The sequence below is a fragment of the Manacus candei genome, unplaced genomic scaffold (genome assembly GCF_025592945.1).
Source record: "Manacus candei isolate 608988 ecotype Guabito, Panama unplaced genomic scaffold, ASM2559294v1 h1tg000026l, whole genome shotgun sequence".
Lineage (NCBI taxonomy): Eukaryota > Metazoa > Chordata > Aves > Passeriformes > Pipridae > Manacus > Manacus candei.
The window spans coordinates 1,431,194-1,452,580 of NW_026138074.1; the positions used below are offsets into that span (position 1 = coordinate 1,431,194).

Here is a 21,387-nt window from a genome sequence, read left to right on the forward strand (position 1 = left end):
TTCTAGAGTAATTTTCATCTTTGATCTTTCTAACTGTCTCTAACTCCTTAAACACTGACTTCCTTTTGCTCTGTATGGTCACATTGCTTGGTCCCAATTGCCACAACCAGCATACCTTTGTTGTATTTATGTCATATTTTTGCTCACCATTTCCACCTGACAGACAACCTGTATCTGAAATGCCCTGTCTATTTGTGTCCTTTGCCTAACTCACATGCCTCAGAGTCCCCTATCTTCACAGCCAGATAGCCAAGGACTGTCTTCCTCTACAATATAGGCACTCCAGTTATATTCCCTGTTTATCTGCATCCACACACTGGCTATTAAAATCAAGCTCTATTTGACCTGCAGATTTGCTCATGGCAAGATTGTTGAAAACACTAGCTTTTCAGCAGTGCTCCTGCATTATAAGATGAAGGGGGTAAGGATCTAGATGCAGTGAAACACAGTTAATGTTTGTTGGATGCCTTGTTAAAGTGCAGAAGTGAAAACTTTTTTTAATATTTTTTAATGTTTCAATAGATAGAAACATTGGCAAGGAAAATAAGGGAGCACTGAAGATTAACAAAGAGGATAATCAAGACCTTTTACTCTGACTGTCCACTACTAGGTAATTTAGAAGTTAAAGGAAGATTCCCTATTGGAAAGGAATGCTCCTAACTCCTACATTGATTTTGTCCTGGTTGGTACTTGGTACTTAAAGTTTTACTTACATGATGAAATGTAAAGACTATTTCATCTCTAAAAAACTTGTCAGCAAGGAGACTGAGTTTAAGAGAATAGATATAATGAAAAAGGGAGGTGTTGTTGAAGGGTTTGCAATGTAAGTTTGCAAAAAGTCACAGTAAACCTGCTTCTTACATGTAACTATCTTATCTTCAATGTGGACAACGAAAATCTTTCAAAGCTCTGAGTTTCTGGTAACAGCTTCACATGAAGACTATATGAAGACTAAGGATTTTAAAATACTCCTGTGACCATAAGAATTTAAATTTGGAATAAAATGAAGATACTTTTGTATAAGTAATCAGGAGCAACTAGTTAAACCTCCATACCTGCTTGCACAAAACCGATCATTGCCCGAGGATCTGTTTTATCCAGAATGGTCATTTTGAGTCAAATTATTTCCTATTACAGAGAGTCATTTCCAGGCCATTCCTTGATCCTATTTTGAATACAGGAAACAAGCTGGATTGTTCTCTGGAGCAAGAAATTACTTTTTACTATGCTTGGATTGAGCTTATCACAATGAGGTCCTGGTCTACAGGACTAATGAAATTCAGTTATAATAATAATGAAAGCAGCACCGACACCTCATATGCTCCCATTAAGGCTACATAACACAGAAATATGTGCAACCTGGTATTAACATTCAAGCTGAGAGAAGATTTTTAATAATTCAATTCTATTTGATTGGTATTGATAGATTCTCTTAAGTAAAATGTTATCTGAGGACCATGATTAGTGTTCTGATTTTACCACACGTTATAAGAAGCCTAGGGTTTTTAATAGAATAGGCTTTTGGACTCCAGTGATCAGCTGTAAAAAGTATGTCAGCTTAGATCCAATTGAAATAAAATTTTAATTCTCATAGTTGTTAAGAATTTCTTGGCACTTTGAGTTAGGAATATTCCAAGTCACCTACAAAAAAGAGAATACACTGTATTTGCAGTTACAGGTACACAAGGATAAAAATTATACCACATAAATTATTATTATATTAATAGCCCTACCATTCACCATCCCAGCCTTCTCAGCCACAGGACTGGTTTATTCTACAACTCATTTGAAGCAGCAAATATAGTCAGAAAAGTACAAAATTCACACAGCAGAAGAGGCTTCTGACTCAGGCAGAAATAAGTAAGCCTGGACAGTCTTATAGAGATTTAAATATTTGTTCTTTCTATGAGAAGAAATAAGCAGAGCATTCCTGTACCATCTAGTGCTTTGGGTAAAAAATTAGCAAAGTTTTCTGCAATCTTTTATCAGCTACAGAACTTCTGGACAGGATCAAAAGTGACAAGATGAAGAAAGATAAGAACTCCAGGGACTGCACTGGTGACTAAGACCTACCCATGGATACTCATTCTGTTTCATTTCATAAGATAGAAGGATATATACCGGAAAAAACTCCATCAGTATACAAATTTTGAACACTGCACTTAAGAATTTTGACCAACCGAAAGAAGGATGTTGTAGAAATCATAAAGGCAAATTAAAAGGAAGGCTAATCAGAAATGGAGGCCTATTAAAAGTCTTTCAGTGCTCTAACCAAGTGTGTAAATCTAAATACCAAAATATTCTTTCCTTTCCTCCAGTAGAAATCATAGAATGCAAATGCCAAAAATGAGAAAGTCAAGGACAGTGCTAACATGTTGTACTACTACTCAGCATCCTGAAAACACTCCACAAGTGACACAAAGTATAAATGTGTCTGAATTCAGCTTCACAAGGTACATAAGCCAAGCACATAGGCAAAACATGCACATGCCTCTAAGGTGAAACAGTATCTAACAATTTCAGATTAAAGATAAAAATTCTTATCAGACCTACAGTAAAAATTTGTGTCTGGGATTTCAATACATGGAATCTAACTAGCCAAAGCAAGATTAACCATATATACTACTATAAAGAATGCCATGGGATCTCAAATTTTAATAATCTCCAGCATTCCTCTCACATCTGGATATCCTAACTATTACCAGACATACAAATAACATTTTCATGCAGTACTTTTAAAAAGTGGTTTTTGAAAAGCTATGTTATTCTTAATATCAAGTATATAATTCTAAATTAAATAACCTATATCTAGGACTTGGTATTGTTTGTTGAACGTGTGACAAGAAATTGAAATATTATTAAGTTTTGATTACATAAAAATCACTCTTCTATTAATTAGACTTTTTATTTCTTAGTGCTACTGAAAATGCTTTATTAATCTCAAAGAAAATCTTCCATCAGGTTTTAATGATGAAAGCAAAATATTTCATTTCCATGTGCACTTGGTAGAGCCAGTATGACATCATAAACTAAACATGAAGTTCAAGACACAGCTTCAAAAAAATTAATCCAAATTACTCCGATAAATTAATCAATATTGGTTCAATTTCTGTTCAGTAATCAAAAAAGTGCTCCAAAGGGGCTCTGCCATGAGAAAACTATGCCCACCAAACAATGAATTACTTTAAATTCCACTCTACTAGTTCTATTTAAATATTGTTTATTTGTTGTTTAAATTGTATTAGAGGCTATTCCCCCATGCTGCTTGCTTCCCCTGTGTCCGGGTACGGCAGGGCCTGGAAGTGCTGCCAAGTCACAGCGGGCATTGGAAGCCTCCCTGTCTCTCATCTCTGGAGACTCTCTCCAATTTCATTAAAACTGTAAAAAAACCACTGTCTGAGTGTGCAAACAGAGGGAGCTTCCCCCCACAGCGGGAAGGGTGAAGATGCATTATCCTTACCATGTATTTGTTTCAAAGGATTTTGAGCAACTCGTCCTGTTATTATCTGTATCATGTATCTTAATGACAATTAGTTTTTTCCTCTTAGGGGGGATCTCAAGTTGTTTATATCTAATGAAATGCTCCATCTTTATATATGTACACACACACATGCACACACACACACACATATACATACCCATACATACCCATACACATATACATATATACATATGTAAAATAATGTCTTAGGGATTTTATTCTCATAGATTGAAGCCAACAAAAGATGGTCTATAAAGAAGGAATGCAGGTTTGCTAACAACTTGAAAATAAGAGATTAACTCTAACGAAAGACAGAAATTGTTCCTATAAGAGTCACCTGAATTTTAAAAACATATATAATTTAACCCACAAGTGAATATTGTGCTCACAGTTTCACAAATAAATATTATAAAATTATGCCTTAGAGCAATGGAATATTATGGATTACCTTGGTAATTAATGAAATTGATTAAAGGCTGCTTAAAAGATTCAGATCATGAGAAAGAAGCATAAGTAGTTTTTCTGCACTTAGTTTGAGATTATTTGACTGCTGTGCTCCCTTGGCAGGAGATGTGCCAACAGGTTCCCCCCGCTTTGTGAGACCATGGGAAAACAGACTGCTCCAGGAATTGCCACACAAGCACCTCCTTGTGGTGCTGAATCCTGGGATCTGAAGCTGTAACAGGGGTGTTATCTGAAAATCTCTTGAGATTTTGCTTCACCTTCTTTGAGGGAAGCTCCCTATAGATGTACTTGTGAGAATCTACTGAGAAGCAAACCTCCAGCAAGAAGTTTGACTTACCAGGGGATTGCAGAACTGCTACTCTAAATCAAATATTTGTGCTGCTTGGACTGTGTATCTCTCCAAGCTCTAAATGTCTTCATAATGCATGATCAGGGATTAATATAACAAGGATCTAATCTGGGAACTATAGCAGTAAAAACATATACATATATTTTTATATACAAACACACAGCTGTCTATTCAAGAGATGCAAATGCAGCATGACTCTGCATAAAACTGAGGATGATATAATTACTAATCTGCATGACAGAAATACTTAGGGACATGTGAATTCAAGGATATTTTAGACATAGCGATCACTTGTTCCTCAAGTTTTGGCTCATTTGAAACAGGGTAGTAAATCTGCCTGCAGGTACACAGTGATGGCATTGCTGTGGCTCAGATTGGCAGGGAAATCAACTTAGAGTTCAATAGTCCTACAATGAAATTAATGAATGTTATGGAACTTTGCCACAGCTCAAATACTATCATTCCAGCCTTAACGTTTTTACTACACAGACTAATATGATTTAAGAAATCCTTATACATGTCCCCCCAGGGTATATGACATGCAGATGACATCCAAAATGTTTTATTTGCTCACAAATAAAGGATGAACAACTTTTTGACAGTTATGATACACAAATTAGTGAAAATGAGATTCTGCAAAAACAATCAGAAGAAAAAAGTTGTGATTTAGGTAGAACTTAATATCCTTTATGAGTAGTACTTAAAGGAAAAGTCACAGAACAAAAGTTCCCTCTCCACAGCAAGGGCAGAATTGGAGGTTAAAGCCTGATTTTTACTCATTTTTCTCAGAGGAATTTTTCCTTTATTATATGGAAATAAAAAAGAGTGTTCTCTTGTTTTGAAAGCTGAAATATTTTATTTGTGAGTACCAAGCTGTAATCCCACAATGATACTGTGCCCAGTGGAAAGATATTAGCTAGTTCTATTAAAAATGCTTATACATTACATACTAGATGATAAATTGAGATGGCAGGTAGATTTTTTCCTCTGGGGAAAAAAAGAAATTTAAAACTCTTCAGTGAAGGAGGCAAACTCCAAACTATTTGCTTCCCAAATGAAAATTTCTTCTGCTTCACAAAGAAATAATTTTATCTAGATAATTTAATGGACTGTAATAAGATGCACTATATATTCACAGAGGAGATGGATAAGGTAGTGATTTCCAGGACAAGTGGCAGGAGAGGCTTCCAGAACAACAAAAATGAGAGAAGATCACTCTCTGATGTCACTAACCAGTTACAAAAATGGTGCTAAAAAAGATAAAGTATTTCTGAATAGCAGTATTGTCTAACCCAAGTTGAAGCAACCAGAACAAAAGAGTTAGTACAATGGAAGAAGGAAAAAATCCCCAACCAAAACAACCCCCTAAAAAAACTCAAATCATGTTCCTTTGATTCAATAATTTTATTCAGTTTCTGCCCATTATATCAATGTCAGCGAGAGAACATTCTGGAAAAAGACTGGTTAACCTGGACTTGACAGAGCCAAAAGCCTTGAAAGCTAAAAGGTAATTATAAACAAACCAGAAAGAAGAAAGTCAGTGCTGCCTCTTCAAAGCTTTTAAAGATCTTTCCTTACACAGCTATAAAAGTTAGCTCAAAGCATATTTTTTCTGGTTTTCACTCCTGATGATTTCTTTTTAAAGGAAAATAAAGCCCATTAAAAGGGTTGCTCGTAGCGATTCCGTTAATAAGCCTGTACAAAATCTGGCCTATATCTTTATTTCTGTTTAACAAATGAATGCAAAAAAAATTGCAGGAAAACAATCAGTGAAGAAAGTGTTGGAAGAGGTTTATATTGCCCTTAAGTCAATTTGCTGGTCAAATTTGACAGCAACCTTAAAAAACCCAAACAAAAACAAACTCTAAACAAATCTCCAACTTCTTGCAAAAAAACCCCTTCCACCCGCTGGAGATACAACCCAATGGATTAATACTATTAAATGATAGCAACACATAGGTATCACTTTCCATTTCATCAAGGTAAGATCAGCTTGGAGATCAACAAATTCTCTGGAATACTTTAAACTGAAGACTCTGAAATTGAGACATCTGTCTCCATTGGCTCACTGGGGTCATGTGAAACTAGTCATACTGCTATGCCTTTTCCTTCTTTCCAGCAATACATGCTATAAAGGCATGTACAGCATAAGCACATGGAGTTCTTTTTGTACATTCCCATCTTACCAAAGCAATACCTGTGCCTGCATTAGTGAAGTTAATGTTACCACGAATTGAAAAGATGCTCTGTATAAGCACTGATCAGCAACAATGCAAACTGGTGCATTCACTGATCTCTCTACTAAAATATTGCTCAGATACTACAAAAGAAAAACAGTGCTCTACACTTCAAAATTCAGCTGATGTGGGCTGAATCCTTCTTAAATAGATATGACTATATTTTAATGTCTTTTGTGATTATGACAATTTTGACAAGATAATCATCTCCTCTGAACAGGACTTTTTAAGGTTTAGAGAAATAACATAAGATTTATTAAATAATCTGTCAAATTTCCTATGAACCCTGCTTTCAAAAGAAATCCTATGATCTCATTAAAATAATTACAGAAAATCTATGTCTGATATTATAAATAACAAGTACCAGGTATACAAAGGAGAGTACAGGAACTAAAAGCACAGGAACATGCAGGATTCAAAAGGTGATAGCATTGCTTTGTTCTCTTTAGATAGTAGACAAAAGTTTCCATGTTAAATATCCTGCACTCTAGGTCAACTTTTGAACAACAGTCTTCAAAATGGAGAGAAAGAAACAAGTCTGTACCTATGGTAAAATTAAATAATCTAGATATGTATATTGCAGCCTCATTTCTCTTTTCTTTCTTCACACTTCGTTGCCTCTGTTCTCATCCTGCTTTTGTGGAAAAGCAAAAGCTGGTTCTAAACAGCACAACGATTACTCAGAAAAAGAAGCAGAGGTACAAGCTAAAATCAGAGGAAGTGTCTTTAAAATTCTAAACATCATATCAATTTGAATTTTCTATATACAGGCTTCTTTTACAGCAAGATAGAACTGGGTAAAACAGGGAAGAACAGTATGGTGTTTACTTTCCTGTAATATAAATACAGTAGGCAAGAGAAAGAGGACTAGAACAGCTCTGAATTCTCTACGAGGGTTGCTTCCTCTTAACTCCTGCTGCCATTGATTATGGTTTATGATTATGACTATTCTAGTAGTCAGCACTGCACTTACAAAATTCAAGTACCTTCTGCCTCTTACACCGGGGAAGTTACCCTCATTTAATTGAAAACTCCTGCTTTTGGAGAGTAAAGGGTGAAGTACTCAACCAACAAGGCTGGTGACAATGCAGGCAAAGCTTGTCATCAAGACACTTCAAGATAAAAACCCCACAGTACTATCTGAGACAAAGCTACCGATAGTGAAGGTTTTCCACCTAAGCTGCCTAAAAGACACAATGCTGTTGTGATGCCACCGTGTTGGAGCATGACAGAACTGATGCTCCTAACTGTGAATAACCTCACCAGAATAAGCTCCTGCATGACTCCCACTGACTGAAGTTCTACATCACAACCACTTCAGCAGAAGTGCTCTCTCTCACTCAGAGAGAATGAGGACTCAGCCTACGCACAAAACTATTCCAAGTGTAAAATGGCATTTTATTCACCATAAAATCAACTACTGTGTTTCTGAACAGCTATTAATGCTAACAAGTTAGTTCTTTCAGAAGACATTCATAAAATTGTTCCAATGCTTCATACAGATGGATTACTAAACAAATATATAAATAGTATGAGTTATTTAAATAGCTGAATGGTTAACTGAAATAGGAGAACTCCAACAATCATGTAGCAAGAGGTTTTAAGTGTAGAAGACATGACAATCAACTTCACATATTTTGTTTTCAAACTTCTTTTAAAATATTTTTTTCCTTTAAGAGGAAAAAACCAGCCAAAAAAATGATCCAGTGATATAAAAAACCCCATGTAGACTTTGAAAAAGTTTAGATGTTGACTCACCAGTCTCTTTACAATTCTCAACAAAAGCTTCAGTTGTCGTGTATCTTTTTTGGACTTCAGTACTTCAGCAAAGCTGTCCATGTTTTCTGGAGACATACTCTCCTGACTGTTCCCTCCATATAGCTGAACCAGCAATGATAAGCACTGTGAAGCACTCACATATATTTCAGTATCTTCACTGGGAAGCTAAAAATGAACAAAAAATGAACAAACAAAAATCAAATACCAATTTCAGAAAAATTGCATATCACTGGGGATTTGGAAGAGTATTAACATTTGCATTGTGCCAGGAAAGAATAATTTCTGGTTGACTGACTCAGAATTCCATTAAACTAAGCTTAATAAAGTGATGAAAATATAATTAAAATATACCTGTTCTTAAGCAGCAGTATAACACTGTCTCCATTATGATTCTGTCAAATAACCTACCTATATCAACATCACAACAGCACTGGAAATGTTGCTCCCAACTATTTTATTCTGCTTTAAACAGAAGTAGGAATAGCAGAAAGTATCATTATAGCCATGATATCTAATCTTTGACATCATGCACACCATAAAATTTCATTTAATTATTTCTAAATCAAGCCTATGGCTTCTGGTTGAGGTAGACCACAGACTATCTAGTTCTTTAATGGATTTTAAGTAGTCACATTAGGAGGTACATTTTGAAGATTTTAAATGTTTTCCTAAATTCCAGCTTTTCTTCACTCCTTTGAAGATCAGACACTGGTGTAGGCCCTAGCAATGGGATGGAAAATTCTTTCCTGAGAAACAAAATTACAGAAGAGATTTAGGGACATGACTAGTAATCATCTTTAAATGAGCTTCTGATAGTATGACACTGTTACCAAAATGATTTATATCTTTTTTGAAAGTACAATCTGGAAATAACAAGTAGAGATATTACATTATATTATATTATGCCTTTATTTGGCACTGACAATGACATTTTGGAACCACAACAGGAATGCAATGCCTAGTTTCAGCATAGAGAGTTCACAAAAGCTAGTGAAAAAAATCACAGAGGTTTCTTGGGAACAGGCAAGAAGATGATAGACTGGAAAACATAACAGCAAAGGACTGAAAGAATTCAATGTCTATAGAATATCAAAGGGAAGGTTAAAGGGCATTTGATCATATCCTCTCAGTTACATGTGAGAAAAAGCAGGTTGTGGATAGGTTAATGCCTTTACCTGAAAAAGGATTGGTAAGAGATGATAGCTCAAAACTTTAGACAAAGCAATTCAGATTAGAAGGAAGATAATACTTTGATTTCCTTTTTTTTCTTTCTCTCTTTAATTAGAGTGATTAACCATTGAAACAACTTTCTTAGAACTGTGACAGATTCTCCATCAAAGGCAATTCGAATATCACAAAACCCCCTTTTTTTTCCTAAAAAAAAATAACAAACCTATTTACTATAATGAGGAATTAATTTAGGAAAGTCCTGTTTTACGTTATACACAACCCTCAACTAAAGGATTTCAATGGCTTTTTCTCATCTTTTAGTCTATGACCTGAACAAAATATATTGGTAGTGGTCTTAAACCAATTAAGTACAGAAGTGTAAAAACACCTTATCACTCCCACTCATTTTTTTAATTCCAAAAGTACTACTTACATACAAAGAAGTTAGATTAAAGTACAATTAACAGACTACCCTTACTGACAATAAAAGGAAACAATTTATATAATCTGTCCAACCATTTATATAATATGTCCAACCATTTCAATAATGATTACTTATTTAATCTGCAGTATGAATTACCTAAGTTTTTTCATTTTAAGGAAAACCCATCCAGTTACTTTAAAGCAATCTGAACATACCGTCAGACATACACCCCTCAAATTTTCAAGCAGCAATTCTCCAGGGATCTGCATGCAAATACAATCCTGTTTTCCACTAGCTTAATAGAGTTGGCTGTTTAAAACAGACTGAACTGAGATGTAATCTCTGAATACATAGCCCCAAGACATATCACATTCTATTTGACCTAATACTGTGCAAGTGACAGGACCACAGCAGCTATTTCTTCCCCAGTTTTGCTGTATGGTTTTTCTTCATTCCAATCTAAATGCCACCTATTTGATTATTTCCTTTCCAACATTCAGAATTATCTAATAACATCATCAACATAATTAGCAAGGTCAAAAAACAGGAAAAGCTAAAAATAGTAACAAGCTTCATGGCTTCATTTGTGTCTTGAACCTTTATTAAATTTTTTAAAAGTCCACTGGTCTCACTTTGGGCTTTGAGCCGACTTGTATTTCCATCACTGAAATAAAAATGCCATTGGATAAAGAAAGGACAAATCAAGCTACTTTAATGTATGTCTCACACCTTTTAAAAGCAGCATTCCAACTTTCAGTTTGTTACTAAATCATTGTAGACAGGTATATCAACCACTCCCTGAAGAAAAGCATAGTAAAAGGACTAATATTTGATTTTCCAATATTGTTTGTTGCGTAACCAAATAAAAAAAATAAAAAATTAGTGAAAACCTTGGACAGATACATTCTTGCCTGGGTATTGCAGTGGAGTTCCCTGGGTTCCACAAGTAAAGAAAATACCATGTTTAGTCAGTAATAACAACAGACATACTTCAAAGTGAGACTGTTCCCAAGCTCTTTTCCTGAGACATTCACTAAATATCAAAGGAGTGGAAAGGTGTCAGTCTCAGTAGATGACTGCCCCTACAACAAATTCGTGTGAAGAAACACATAAAGCACCGTGAAACTTGGAGGTTCTTCCCAACAGCAGAAGGGTACATGACTGTAAAGGAAGCAAATAAGCAAGTCCATCTGGTTAGTGTTACTCCCAAAGGAGATTGATTTCAGCAGGAAACCCCAGGTAGTGAGGCAGCGAAACACTGCAACAGGTAAGAAGGAGCTGTGCTTGGGTGCATGGCTTTGCTTGTCTTCTCCCAGGGTGTCCAACCATTTATCACTGTTGTTGTTGTTGTTTTTATTTTTTCCCCAACAAGAGAAAGGAAGACCCTTTCCATCTAATGAAAAGAAACTTTCCATCCAACGTGTCTTGGCATCATATAGACTTGCTCTTCATGGGGTATCAGGTTTTCAGTGACTATTTTCCAAGTGTCACTCCAGGGTTCCCAATACTTGCCAACGATGACATTGCACTATTCAATCACAAATGTCAATGAAATCCTTCATCCTTCTGTTGTACTTCAGGTTCTTCTGCTTCCCCAGAGTCCCTTTGAGCTTTGGCATTATCTGGACTTTGGGGAGCAAGTTGCTGTTATCCTGGAGAAATTCAGGGTAAAACAATAGTAGCATAGGGTCTTGCATGAAGAGAAAACTAAGTTTGGAATAGGAAAGACCACATTTACTCTGGAGAAAATAAGATCATTTGCTTTCAGTCTAACTCATCAATAATTAAGGTGTAAGAGGAACTCTCAGCAATGTCCTTATTTAAGTATGCCTGCATCAGCATTTTTCTCTGTAACTCTACTGACAAGTAGTGATTTAGATGTCAAAAGTCGTAAGCTGGTAACCTGAAATTTAGCATTGGCTGCCAGGCAGTGTTAGTACTGGCTATAAAGAGTACAGGATCTGAAGAAAATTATTGGTATAAAACAAAAGCAATGACTGACAATATAATAAATATCTGAAAATATAGAAAACCAAGGAATGAAAAATTCAGCTTTCAAGTAAATAATATCTCATGTTTAATAAGAACAGCACAGACAGAATCATGTTGCTCAACAATGAATATAGGTGGATGGTTCAGCTCTTAATTAGCTGAAACAGCATGCTGATTATTTTTCTAATCATAATTCAATTTGGTATGAAGTACATTTCTTTCAAACACATTTACAGTTTTTCATGACAGCAGATACTTTTGTTTTTATTCTTTCAGGGGAGGAGAAACCCATGAAAAAAATAAACTAGAGTTCTATCACTTTAAGAAAATATCTGACCCTTAATATTTCATATTAACTTGAAAAAAGTCTAGTGGCCTTTCGTTTCTTTTTGCTTTATCAGTCTTAGAGGGGATTATGGATTCAGCCCTTCAGCAAGGTAGAAATGTTAGTAGTACTTCTTGCAGCTGTTATTATTCTGGGCTAATGTATAGCTTGAAGACAATCTAGCACGTTAAAATAAATTACTGAACGGCTAAGGTCATAAATTTTGCTATTCTCTAACTCAAAACTGTATATCTATTTTTCATTTATTTTAAAATAACACTGCATGACAAGACTTTTGTGCAACACAGACAACATATTACTCTTTACTTAATTTTTATGGCCATGTTATAACTTCCTCTAAAAGAGCTTATAAGACAAAATTCAGTTCTCTTCCTTTCTAGATGGAACCTTCTCTGTGTATTTTAATGTATTGAAGAGCAGGAAGCTTCTTGTTGTTGCATGTCTATATTTCTGCAGTCTGTTCTCAAAAATTCCATCATTTTGAACTGAGTTGCAGTGTGTTCATGAATTGCAAACCGCTGCAAGAAACGTGTGATCATTTGAGCTGAAGCGGCAGTTTTCACACTGTTGGAGTTGTTACAGCATCTAATTTTAGAGTTACAATGAAACTGTCTGGATCACCCAGAGGGGACACTATTTCAGTGCATTAATGAGGCTATACACATAGAAGTTTATTACGATAAGAGATAGATATCCATTAGATCACTAATGTGATTATAGAGTGTGCTGTAAAAGAAGTACCATTGGGATCTATAGGGAAGATGATTTTGCAAACATTGAATAAAATGTAAAAGCAAAACATCACTATTAATCTGCTAGCTTTACTATGTTATTCTTATTAGTAAATATGCAGAGGTTTAAATTAAAAAGTAAGATATTATATTTTGACTTAGGGCAAAATTGCCATTCTCTTACCTAGGGGAAAATATTTTAAAAATACATATATATGTCTTTTCAGTTCATTTTAATCTAGCCTAACTGTTGAGAAATTAAATCCTCATTCTGAAATTCTGTGCATGAGACAACATATTCTTATTTCCTCTGGTGTGTTTGTTTGGGGTTTTTTTGTTTTTTTAGGGTAGCTCTGTTGAAGAGAATTCTTCAAATATAATTCCAGGTAACATTTAAAATACAATAACAGCAATACATTATACAATACAGGAAATAAACATATATCTCTCCACTCTGATCATGGAACAGTCTGTATCACTAAGAAATGTGAAAGAAAATTCTACAGCCTCCAGGGTTATCATTCTTCTGCAGTCACTTTCATTGTTGGGTGGTAAATACCTTCATGTGCTCTGAAAACGAATTCTGGGCACAGCCTTAGAATCAGGGCAATATAGAAACAGAAAGGACCTAGAAAAGATCATCTCATTCATCCATGTGCACTGAGGCTTCATATTTGTCCTGTTCCCATTTGCACATGATTAGCTGGACTTCCAACAGTAACATACAGAGCACAGTAAGTAGCTGCAAATTTTACTAGTAATATTATGATGAAGAAGCCTACCACCAGAAATCAAGAAACTTTCTCTCCCAGCAATCTGGTGGGCTGCAGAAAAGACTGGAAGATCTACACCTAGGAACTAAATCTGAGACCTACAGAAAATGAAACTCCTTTTTATAGGTACTTTATGGCAGGTTTCTGAAAGTTTCTGAAAACCCACACTGAGGTGATTTCAAAAGTAAACATTATTTTTATTTCTGTATAATGGGTACATAAAAAATTAGAAGGTGTTTCCTATCTTGTATAATTGCTGCAAGTTTCAGTATAATATTCAAATTACATTTCTGTTAAGCGGAGGAACATTACCCAGCAAAGGTAAATGTAATTAACTTTTAAACACAAAACTGCCAAGCAGAAGACTAAATGCTCAATTTATTTTCCTCTTATTGATCAATTAAGGGTATAATAATCATGGGATTAAATATTGAATTCTCCATATTTGCAGTGTTTTCTGCATGATAGAATTTGTAATTATTTCTTCTTTTGCATTCTTAAAACCCTGAAGTTTCATTTACATGCAATCTAGGTTTCCTACACTTGCTTTGCTATGCATTTAGTGATAGACTAAATCACAACTACAGAAGGGAAAAATTGATTCTAAGTGTTTGACATTTTCAAGTTTAACTCACATTGATTTTTTTGAGAGATTATTGAGAGAGAAAAACATGTAGAACTTGAGGAAAATAAAAAGCCAAGTAAATGGGGCATGGAATAATAACCTTCTTGAGGGATACACATATCAATGAGGGCAAACAATTATTCAAGGTGACATAAGAAACCATAAATATGGTAAGATAGGTAGAAATAGCAAACCAGAGAAAATAATTTTAACTTAATATCTTAAAGTAATGATCAGTTCAACATTTAAGATCTCCATTATCTCCAGAAAATAAAGTTTGCAAAGAAATGAATGCCTCAAAACAGCAATAAAGGGTTATGTAGCCACACAGCCCAATGAATAGAGAACAACCACTGGCACCTAAAAGAAGTGGCTAAAAGAAATGGTCTTTATTCTTTACCTGTATGTTAAAATCAGCAGATTTAAAATCAGCATTTTAAACATACCAAAATCTGTAGAAGTACAGAACAAAGCAAAACCCAGTGATAATTTGCAGCCCTGCTTCTGAAATACAAGGGGAAGTCACAATCTAATCAGTACATGCTAACTGTACAATTAACCTATTATTTTATTAAAAACCTATAAAAGACTTCCAGGTGGCATAAGCTGAGTAAAACTTGTCTTCTAATTTTCTGTTCTTTAGAGAGTTAATAGAATTTAAATTTATGACTAGTTTCACTTTAAAGGAACATTTGCATCTCTTCATGTCCTACTATTTATCATATATAGTGATTAAAAAAAATTAATAAAAATAAATTAAAAGAATTTATAAAGATGAAATATTATATAGTTGAAATTCAGTCACTTTGTTTTAGATCATTCAGTGAACATTTCCAAAAAGCCTTTGCCAATACCTGGTTTAAGGAAATCCATCAAAGGAGGACTTAGCAACAAGTATAACGCCAAAAATTAATAGGAATCACACACTTCCCAAAAATAGAAGATGAGAGACAGTGCTAAAGATAGTAAAAGGACCACACTATTGATATCACAAAACACCTGCAAACCTCTATTTAAATGGAAAAAAAGAATCATGTCTGGAAGAGAACACAGTGAATCTGAAATGCCTTTAAGTGAAATAACCTGGAAAGGATACTGTGATATGCCACAGGGAAATTCTCACATTTTAATGGCTTTATATTGAATAAAAGGCTGATGCAGCCTCTAAAAGCCCTGTCCAGCTCAAGAAGCACTCCTTACTACAAATCATTACACACAGTCAATACAGATCTCTGGCACAGTATTATGGAGGTTGAGCTGATGGGATGCATCAGGGCCACAGTGCAGCACTCTGTGGAGATTTCAATGCAGTGCTGTGACACCTAGTAAACCCTGGAAAGGACTTTGTGTGTCTTTAAACAGACACACTTCAAAGATGTTTACAGATCACTGGGGAGCACTCCCACTCATAAATCCCTCAGGGTCATGTCAAAATAAAAGAAAACCCTTGAGAAAACTCAGAAGGCTGAAACTCAAGAAAATAATATTTCAAGGCATCACTCACTGCAAACTAATTTTGCATTTGCTGGCTTTTGTAATGGTAGCAGTACTATTAGTGTCATATTTTGAAAACATCCTTTCCATATGCAGTGATCACTAGTTCATTCTGAAGGGCTAAAATTTGGTTATACATATGTATACAAACTGAGAATCTACCCCTCATCCCACTTCTACGCTCAGGACAGACAGATTTATTCTGACATCACTGGTAACCTGTAAGTCATTGTGACCTATAGCTTTCTACAAAGTGTTAGAGTCCTAGATGGTAGCTTATAAACAATGAAAAACTAACAAACAGAGCTCTAAGATGTTGGATTCAACTGAATAATTCCAACTTCAGAAATGTTCCAAAAGGCTTACAAACACACAAATTCTCACCAGTTGAATAAGCAGGCTAATTAGGTCCGTCAGGGGTTTATTGATAAGCAGAAGGTCTTCGGCAGCCTGTGTGTCCCCTCCTGTGCCAGATTTCTGTGCCTTAATAAGAGAGAAAAAATCAAAAGCGACCTTGGTGACTGTTCTAGTATGAGGAACAAATTAGGTCCATTAGGTGGTGGAAGCGTGAATAGAAGTCTGAAGGAGACTTATGAACTCTTCTAGTTAAATATTCCTCAGCTCCCAATGAGCAGTTACACTCCTTGTGTCTGTGACAACAAGCACAAAGCAAAAGGGGTTCCTGCTGTCATGCCCATTCTGCACAGGCTGAATATACTGACCCACATGACATTTCTACAGAAAAATGTAATAAACTGTACATGTAAAAGATACCTCCAAAGTCATAAATGTTTCATGCATTTGTAATTTCTGTCAACATGACACATCTATTTTAACATTAAAGTTCAAATGTTTTTTTTCCCCTTTATCAGGTACAATTTCACATGCAACTCAAACAAAAAAAATCAAGGTGACTGAAAATTTAGGATTCTCAGCAATATTGCCCAATTTTGCTCATCTGCCTTACTCTGTATCCTGGAATATTCACAGTATATTACAATAATTTAAATTATTTTTGAAAGAGGAATAATAAAGTCTCCAAGTGGTCAAAGTCTGAGATAAGATCTGTTACCACTTGTAATTCTGACCACTCATCCTCCCTCATCAAGACACACTACCAACCTAGGCAGTCGTATTTATGACCCCTCCCTGCCCCAGGGCACCAGAAAGATCTTTCATTTAAGTTCATTATCTTGAACCAGCTTTGGACTATGACCCTATACGGTCAATCAGCTGGAGGAAAAAGTAAACACTTTGTCTAAAGAAGACATTTTAAAATAATTTTTTATTGTCTTTCATTTATAGCTCAATCCTAAAAATCACTGTCCAAGTGCAATACCTGAAGATTTTCATTTGGTTAAGTGAACAGAGGAGCAAGTCCCCTAAGGGAGGAGACACTACTGCTCAAGCTCCACTGTTGATACTGATGAGTGGAAAGGATAGTGCCTTTCTTCTGGAAAGAATTTTAAATTTTAAATAAATTTAAATAAATTTTAAATAAAAGAGAACCAAGGAGCTGTTTCTCCAGGTGAGAAGTCACATTGGTATGTCCCTCACTGAGACTCACCGCAATGATCTGGAATGCAGAAGCCCAAGAAGGACAACAAATGCAGAGAAGATAAAAAAATGGAGTGTTTATATTAATGAAGAAAGGCAAGTAAGTCACCTTCACAATGCAGTAGGATAAGGTTATCACCTTTTACACAAAATGCTTAAATAAAAAAGATTCAAGTGGAGGTACTACCATTTGTAAAAGTCAACTTAAGCCTCAAAAATGGATAATACAAGAAAATTTGATTCTCCTTTTCAAGTTCTGTTTTAGAAGGCATCTTACTCAGAAGATCTCTATAAAAAAACAGTCCAAGAGTAATATTCATGATGCATTTAGTGACACGTGGTTAGTGGAACACTATGTAGTTAGTAGGTAATGGCCATCATTCAATAGCGCACACAAATAGTGTACTGATACACCTGTAGAACTCTCAGGCATTCTAACAAGTACTGTCAAGATGAGTAAGCCAAGGCAAGTAACATCATGGTAAAATTTGTTTTTTAAGGGCACAGGACAGAGTTATGCTTCAAAACTCAGTTTTCCAGCTTCTTCTTGTTATTTATTAGCATTCCAGAGCAAAGCAGATTACTTTGACAAGAGTTAGACAAAACTGGAGTTGGAGTTTTAGTGCATCAATTAACTGAAGTATTCAAGTAAAGCCAGAATAGAATTTGGCTTTGAATGAATAGATTTAATTTTGTATCCAAATAAAAACCTTCAGTTTGACTAATACTACCAAACCATGTGCAAGATCCTCTTTCCTCATGTGTCCTCCAGAATAACTGGCCTCACCACTGTTATATGGAACCTAAGTACAGAATTTAGCTCTCTGTGAAGGAGTGATGCCAAAATATGACAATCGGGAATTAGCCTACAAAATCTGATTTACAAAGTGATTCTTAGATGAGAAAACCATTACAGAGGACTCAAAAAGAGTATTGTACCATCACATTTAAATTTTCTTCCAAAAATTAAAGAAAAATAAAACAAAAACCTCCCAGTGAAATACCTGGTTGATAACATGGCTGATCATGTAAATCAGTGTAGAAAAAAAGAAAAAAGCTCAAATTTCAACATCAACTTCTTACATTAAGCCTTCTTTAGAAAAAAAGAGAAATGAAAACAAAGCACAAAAGCAAGCAAACAAAAAACTTGACTAAAGAAAAATTCAGCAAAACAAAGCAAAATTTGTTAGCTCAACATCATGTCTAAAAAAAGATGAATGCTTCTTCTTGATATGTTACTAAGAGAGTTACGTGAAATTTCTTTGAATTGTATCTTCCTTTTTAAGGACGAGGATGGCTTTCTTGGAGGAGGAAGTCCTACCAATACCATGACTTGCACTGATTCAAACAGAAACTTGGAAGACAAATTGATTTTCCACCATACTAAAAATGCAATAAAATCAGAATAGTGGGAATCTCATTATTAGGATAACAGGAAGTCTAAGATGGTAATGGCCCCAGGAAATAAATCACATACCTGCAAAGTCTGGCGCACAATGTTTGCTGTATACATAAGCATGCACTGCAAAATGTCAAGCAAGGACAGAAGCAGTGCATTTACTGTCTTGGTGTTGCTTTTATCATCTGCCTCCAAGTACAGAACCACAGCTTCTGTTAGGAGATTACAGATGTGATGAGCCAGTCCTACATAGAAAGTGAGATAAAAAAAAAGGGTATCAGAAAAAGAACAATGTGGAAGGTGACCTAGATAAAAATAATAGATTAGGATAAAAAGAAATTTTACATACATTATGAATATTTATTCGATTTCCTCTTTTTCTCCATAATTATCTCCTTTTCTATTCTGTTTGGACCAGCTCATAAAGAGAGTTAAACTGATACAATCAAATTTGCTAACTGCATGAAAAATTATGTAACATTCATTAAATTAAAACATACTTTGAACCCTAAACTTTTCTGTAGCATGCTGGTACACAAGATTCCTTCACAATACCTTCACAATTCACAAGAATCTAGCCATTTCTCCAGTCTGTTACAAAGTGCCACTTCAAGGTGGCACAAAGTTTCTTAACTGGTCTGCCAATTAGAACCTTCCCCATATGTTTTAATTGTAGAACTGAACAGTGTTTAACATAAAATATATTCAGAAGAGCATTATAAATGAAATACTGAATACTACACTTAAAATGTTTTTAAGATTTGCTTAAATTATGCAAGTAAAAACTTTGCTGAAAATATCTTCTTGTTTTGAAGGGGTTTTTTTAAGCTCCTTTAGAATTCGACATCAGCTCCTGTAGCTTGCCTGACCACAAATCAATTGACATAGCAGAAAAAATATAATCTGTTTCAAGGCAACACCAATTCAGTTCAGAATCTTTCTTATTTTCAAATACAAAGTGACTGAGTTTATTATATTTGATTTTAATCTTTTTCTTTCAGAGTTTCATACGGGATGAAAGATACTTTGTTTCTTAACATAGTACGTTTGTAAACCATCTTTTACACTGGCAATTAGCCATGCAGTCACTTGGGTAACACTGTAGTATATTAGTACATCAGCTTCTAGTCCCCATGATTGTCAGAAATTACTGAAGTATTTCACTGATTTCAATGAAGTAAAAAGATCTATTTTATAAGTTCTCCTTTAAAAAAATCATTGCATATATTTTTATGAACACCAGTACATGATTAAAATGAGACATTACAGAATACACTATGTGCTTACACCATTCAGCTTTTAAGAGCAAAGTTGTGGGGCATTGAACTATTCGGGCTTTGAAAGATGTTCCATCCATTAACTAAACTTCCCATGAAATATTTTTCTCCCCTATTTCTCACCCTTAATACTTTCTTCAGGAAATTAAATACAAAACCTTTCATTTAGAATACAGTTATGGTTCTAGATCATTAAGACTTGCACTCTGCTTCTATCTCACATCTTTTTTATTTTTATGATTACTAGCATTATTCATTTCACAAGCGTTTGATTGATGGATGTCAGCTCAAGCTAAGCTTTGAATTTCCCGGAGTTTTGTCTGAATAAATCAAGCTCTCAAAATTAAATCACTTTAATCTCACACATTTAATTTCCTTCTCCATTTTCAGAGTGCAATTTCTGCTGCAGTTCTGAACACTTCATACAAAAATGAAATAGCACACAGAGACACATTTAAGTGATGCCACCAATACCCACCAAGAAGAAAAAAAACAGACGTAATTGTAATTGTATGTCTATATATACAAAATATAGACATATATACAAAATATACAGTTATTCTATGACTATTTTCAACAGGCTAAATCAGAATAAACCTAAGAAAACAGTCCAGCAAGACTTTGTCCCTATCAAAGAGATGTCTGAAAAATTTCCTGCAGGGTTATGACCCAGTACACATTGTTTCTCCCTGTATAAGGCCACAAAACCAGCAGCCACATCAAATGAATGAGTCACCCCATTCTTTCCAGATGGCTTACTTATAACCCTTAAGACGGTGACTTGGAGACGAACACTGAGAAGGCCACTTTCAAACATAGGCATTGCATTGGATGGGTCATCATTAAGAATTTTTTAGGCAGTAGTACTCTCTGCATTTATAGAACTAAGTAGAGAGTGACTAGTAGTGAACAAAACACCAGGATCCATGACTGTGATCTGCAATCTTTTCCCTTTCAGCTTTGAACAGGACTTGCTTATTTCCTTAACTGTACCAACCCGAGTTTCAGAACTGCCTCATTTCTGCTGTTTGGTGAACAGGGATGTGAACCACTCAACCTTCTCCCTATCCATTGAGACATGAATAATATAATTACCTAGATTTTATTCTCTTGAAGTATTTACATCCTAAGGGTATGCATATTAGCAACCCTGCCTCCAAACACCTGAGATATTCATGTTTACTTAGTTAACTAAAACATCAGAACTAAAGAATTTTATTTAAGTAGATACAAGCTCACACAGAACTATACATACAAAGATATGCATACTAAATTTGGAAAGTTGTGA

At 35.0% G+C, this 21,387-nt stretch overlaps 1 protein-coding gene across 9 annotated transcripts in view; it reads right to left on the reverse strand.

The window, feature by feature from the left end:
- Positions 1 to 21,387, reverse strand: part of ULK4 (unc-51 like kinase 4) — a 226,062-nt gene that overhangs the window by 48,169 nt on the left and 156,506 nt on the right. For 8 of the 9 annotated variants that reach the window (XR_007904773.1, XM_051789186.1, XM_051789185.1 and 5 more), the window contains exons 33-35: positions 18,901 to 19,067; positions 16,251 to 16,349; positions 8,291 to 8,476 (exon numbers count right to left, since the gene is read on the reverse strand). Coding sequence is in view for 8 of the 9 variants with exons in the window: in XM_051789186.1 (XP_051645146.1) it covers positions 8,291 to 8,476; positions 16,251 to 16,349; positions 18,901 to 19,067 (452 nt within the window). In the remaining variant the exon portion in view is untranslated. The remainder of the gene's footprint in view (positions 1 to 8,290; positions 8,477 to 16,250; positions 16,350 to 18,900; positions 19,068 to 21,387) is intronic. The other variant, XM_051789187.1, reaches the window with a different exon arrangement.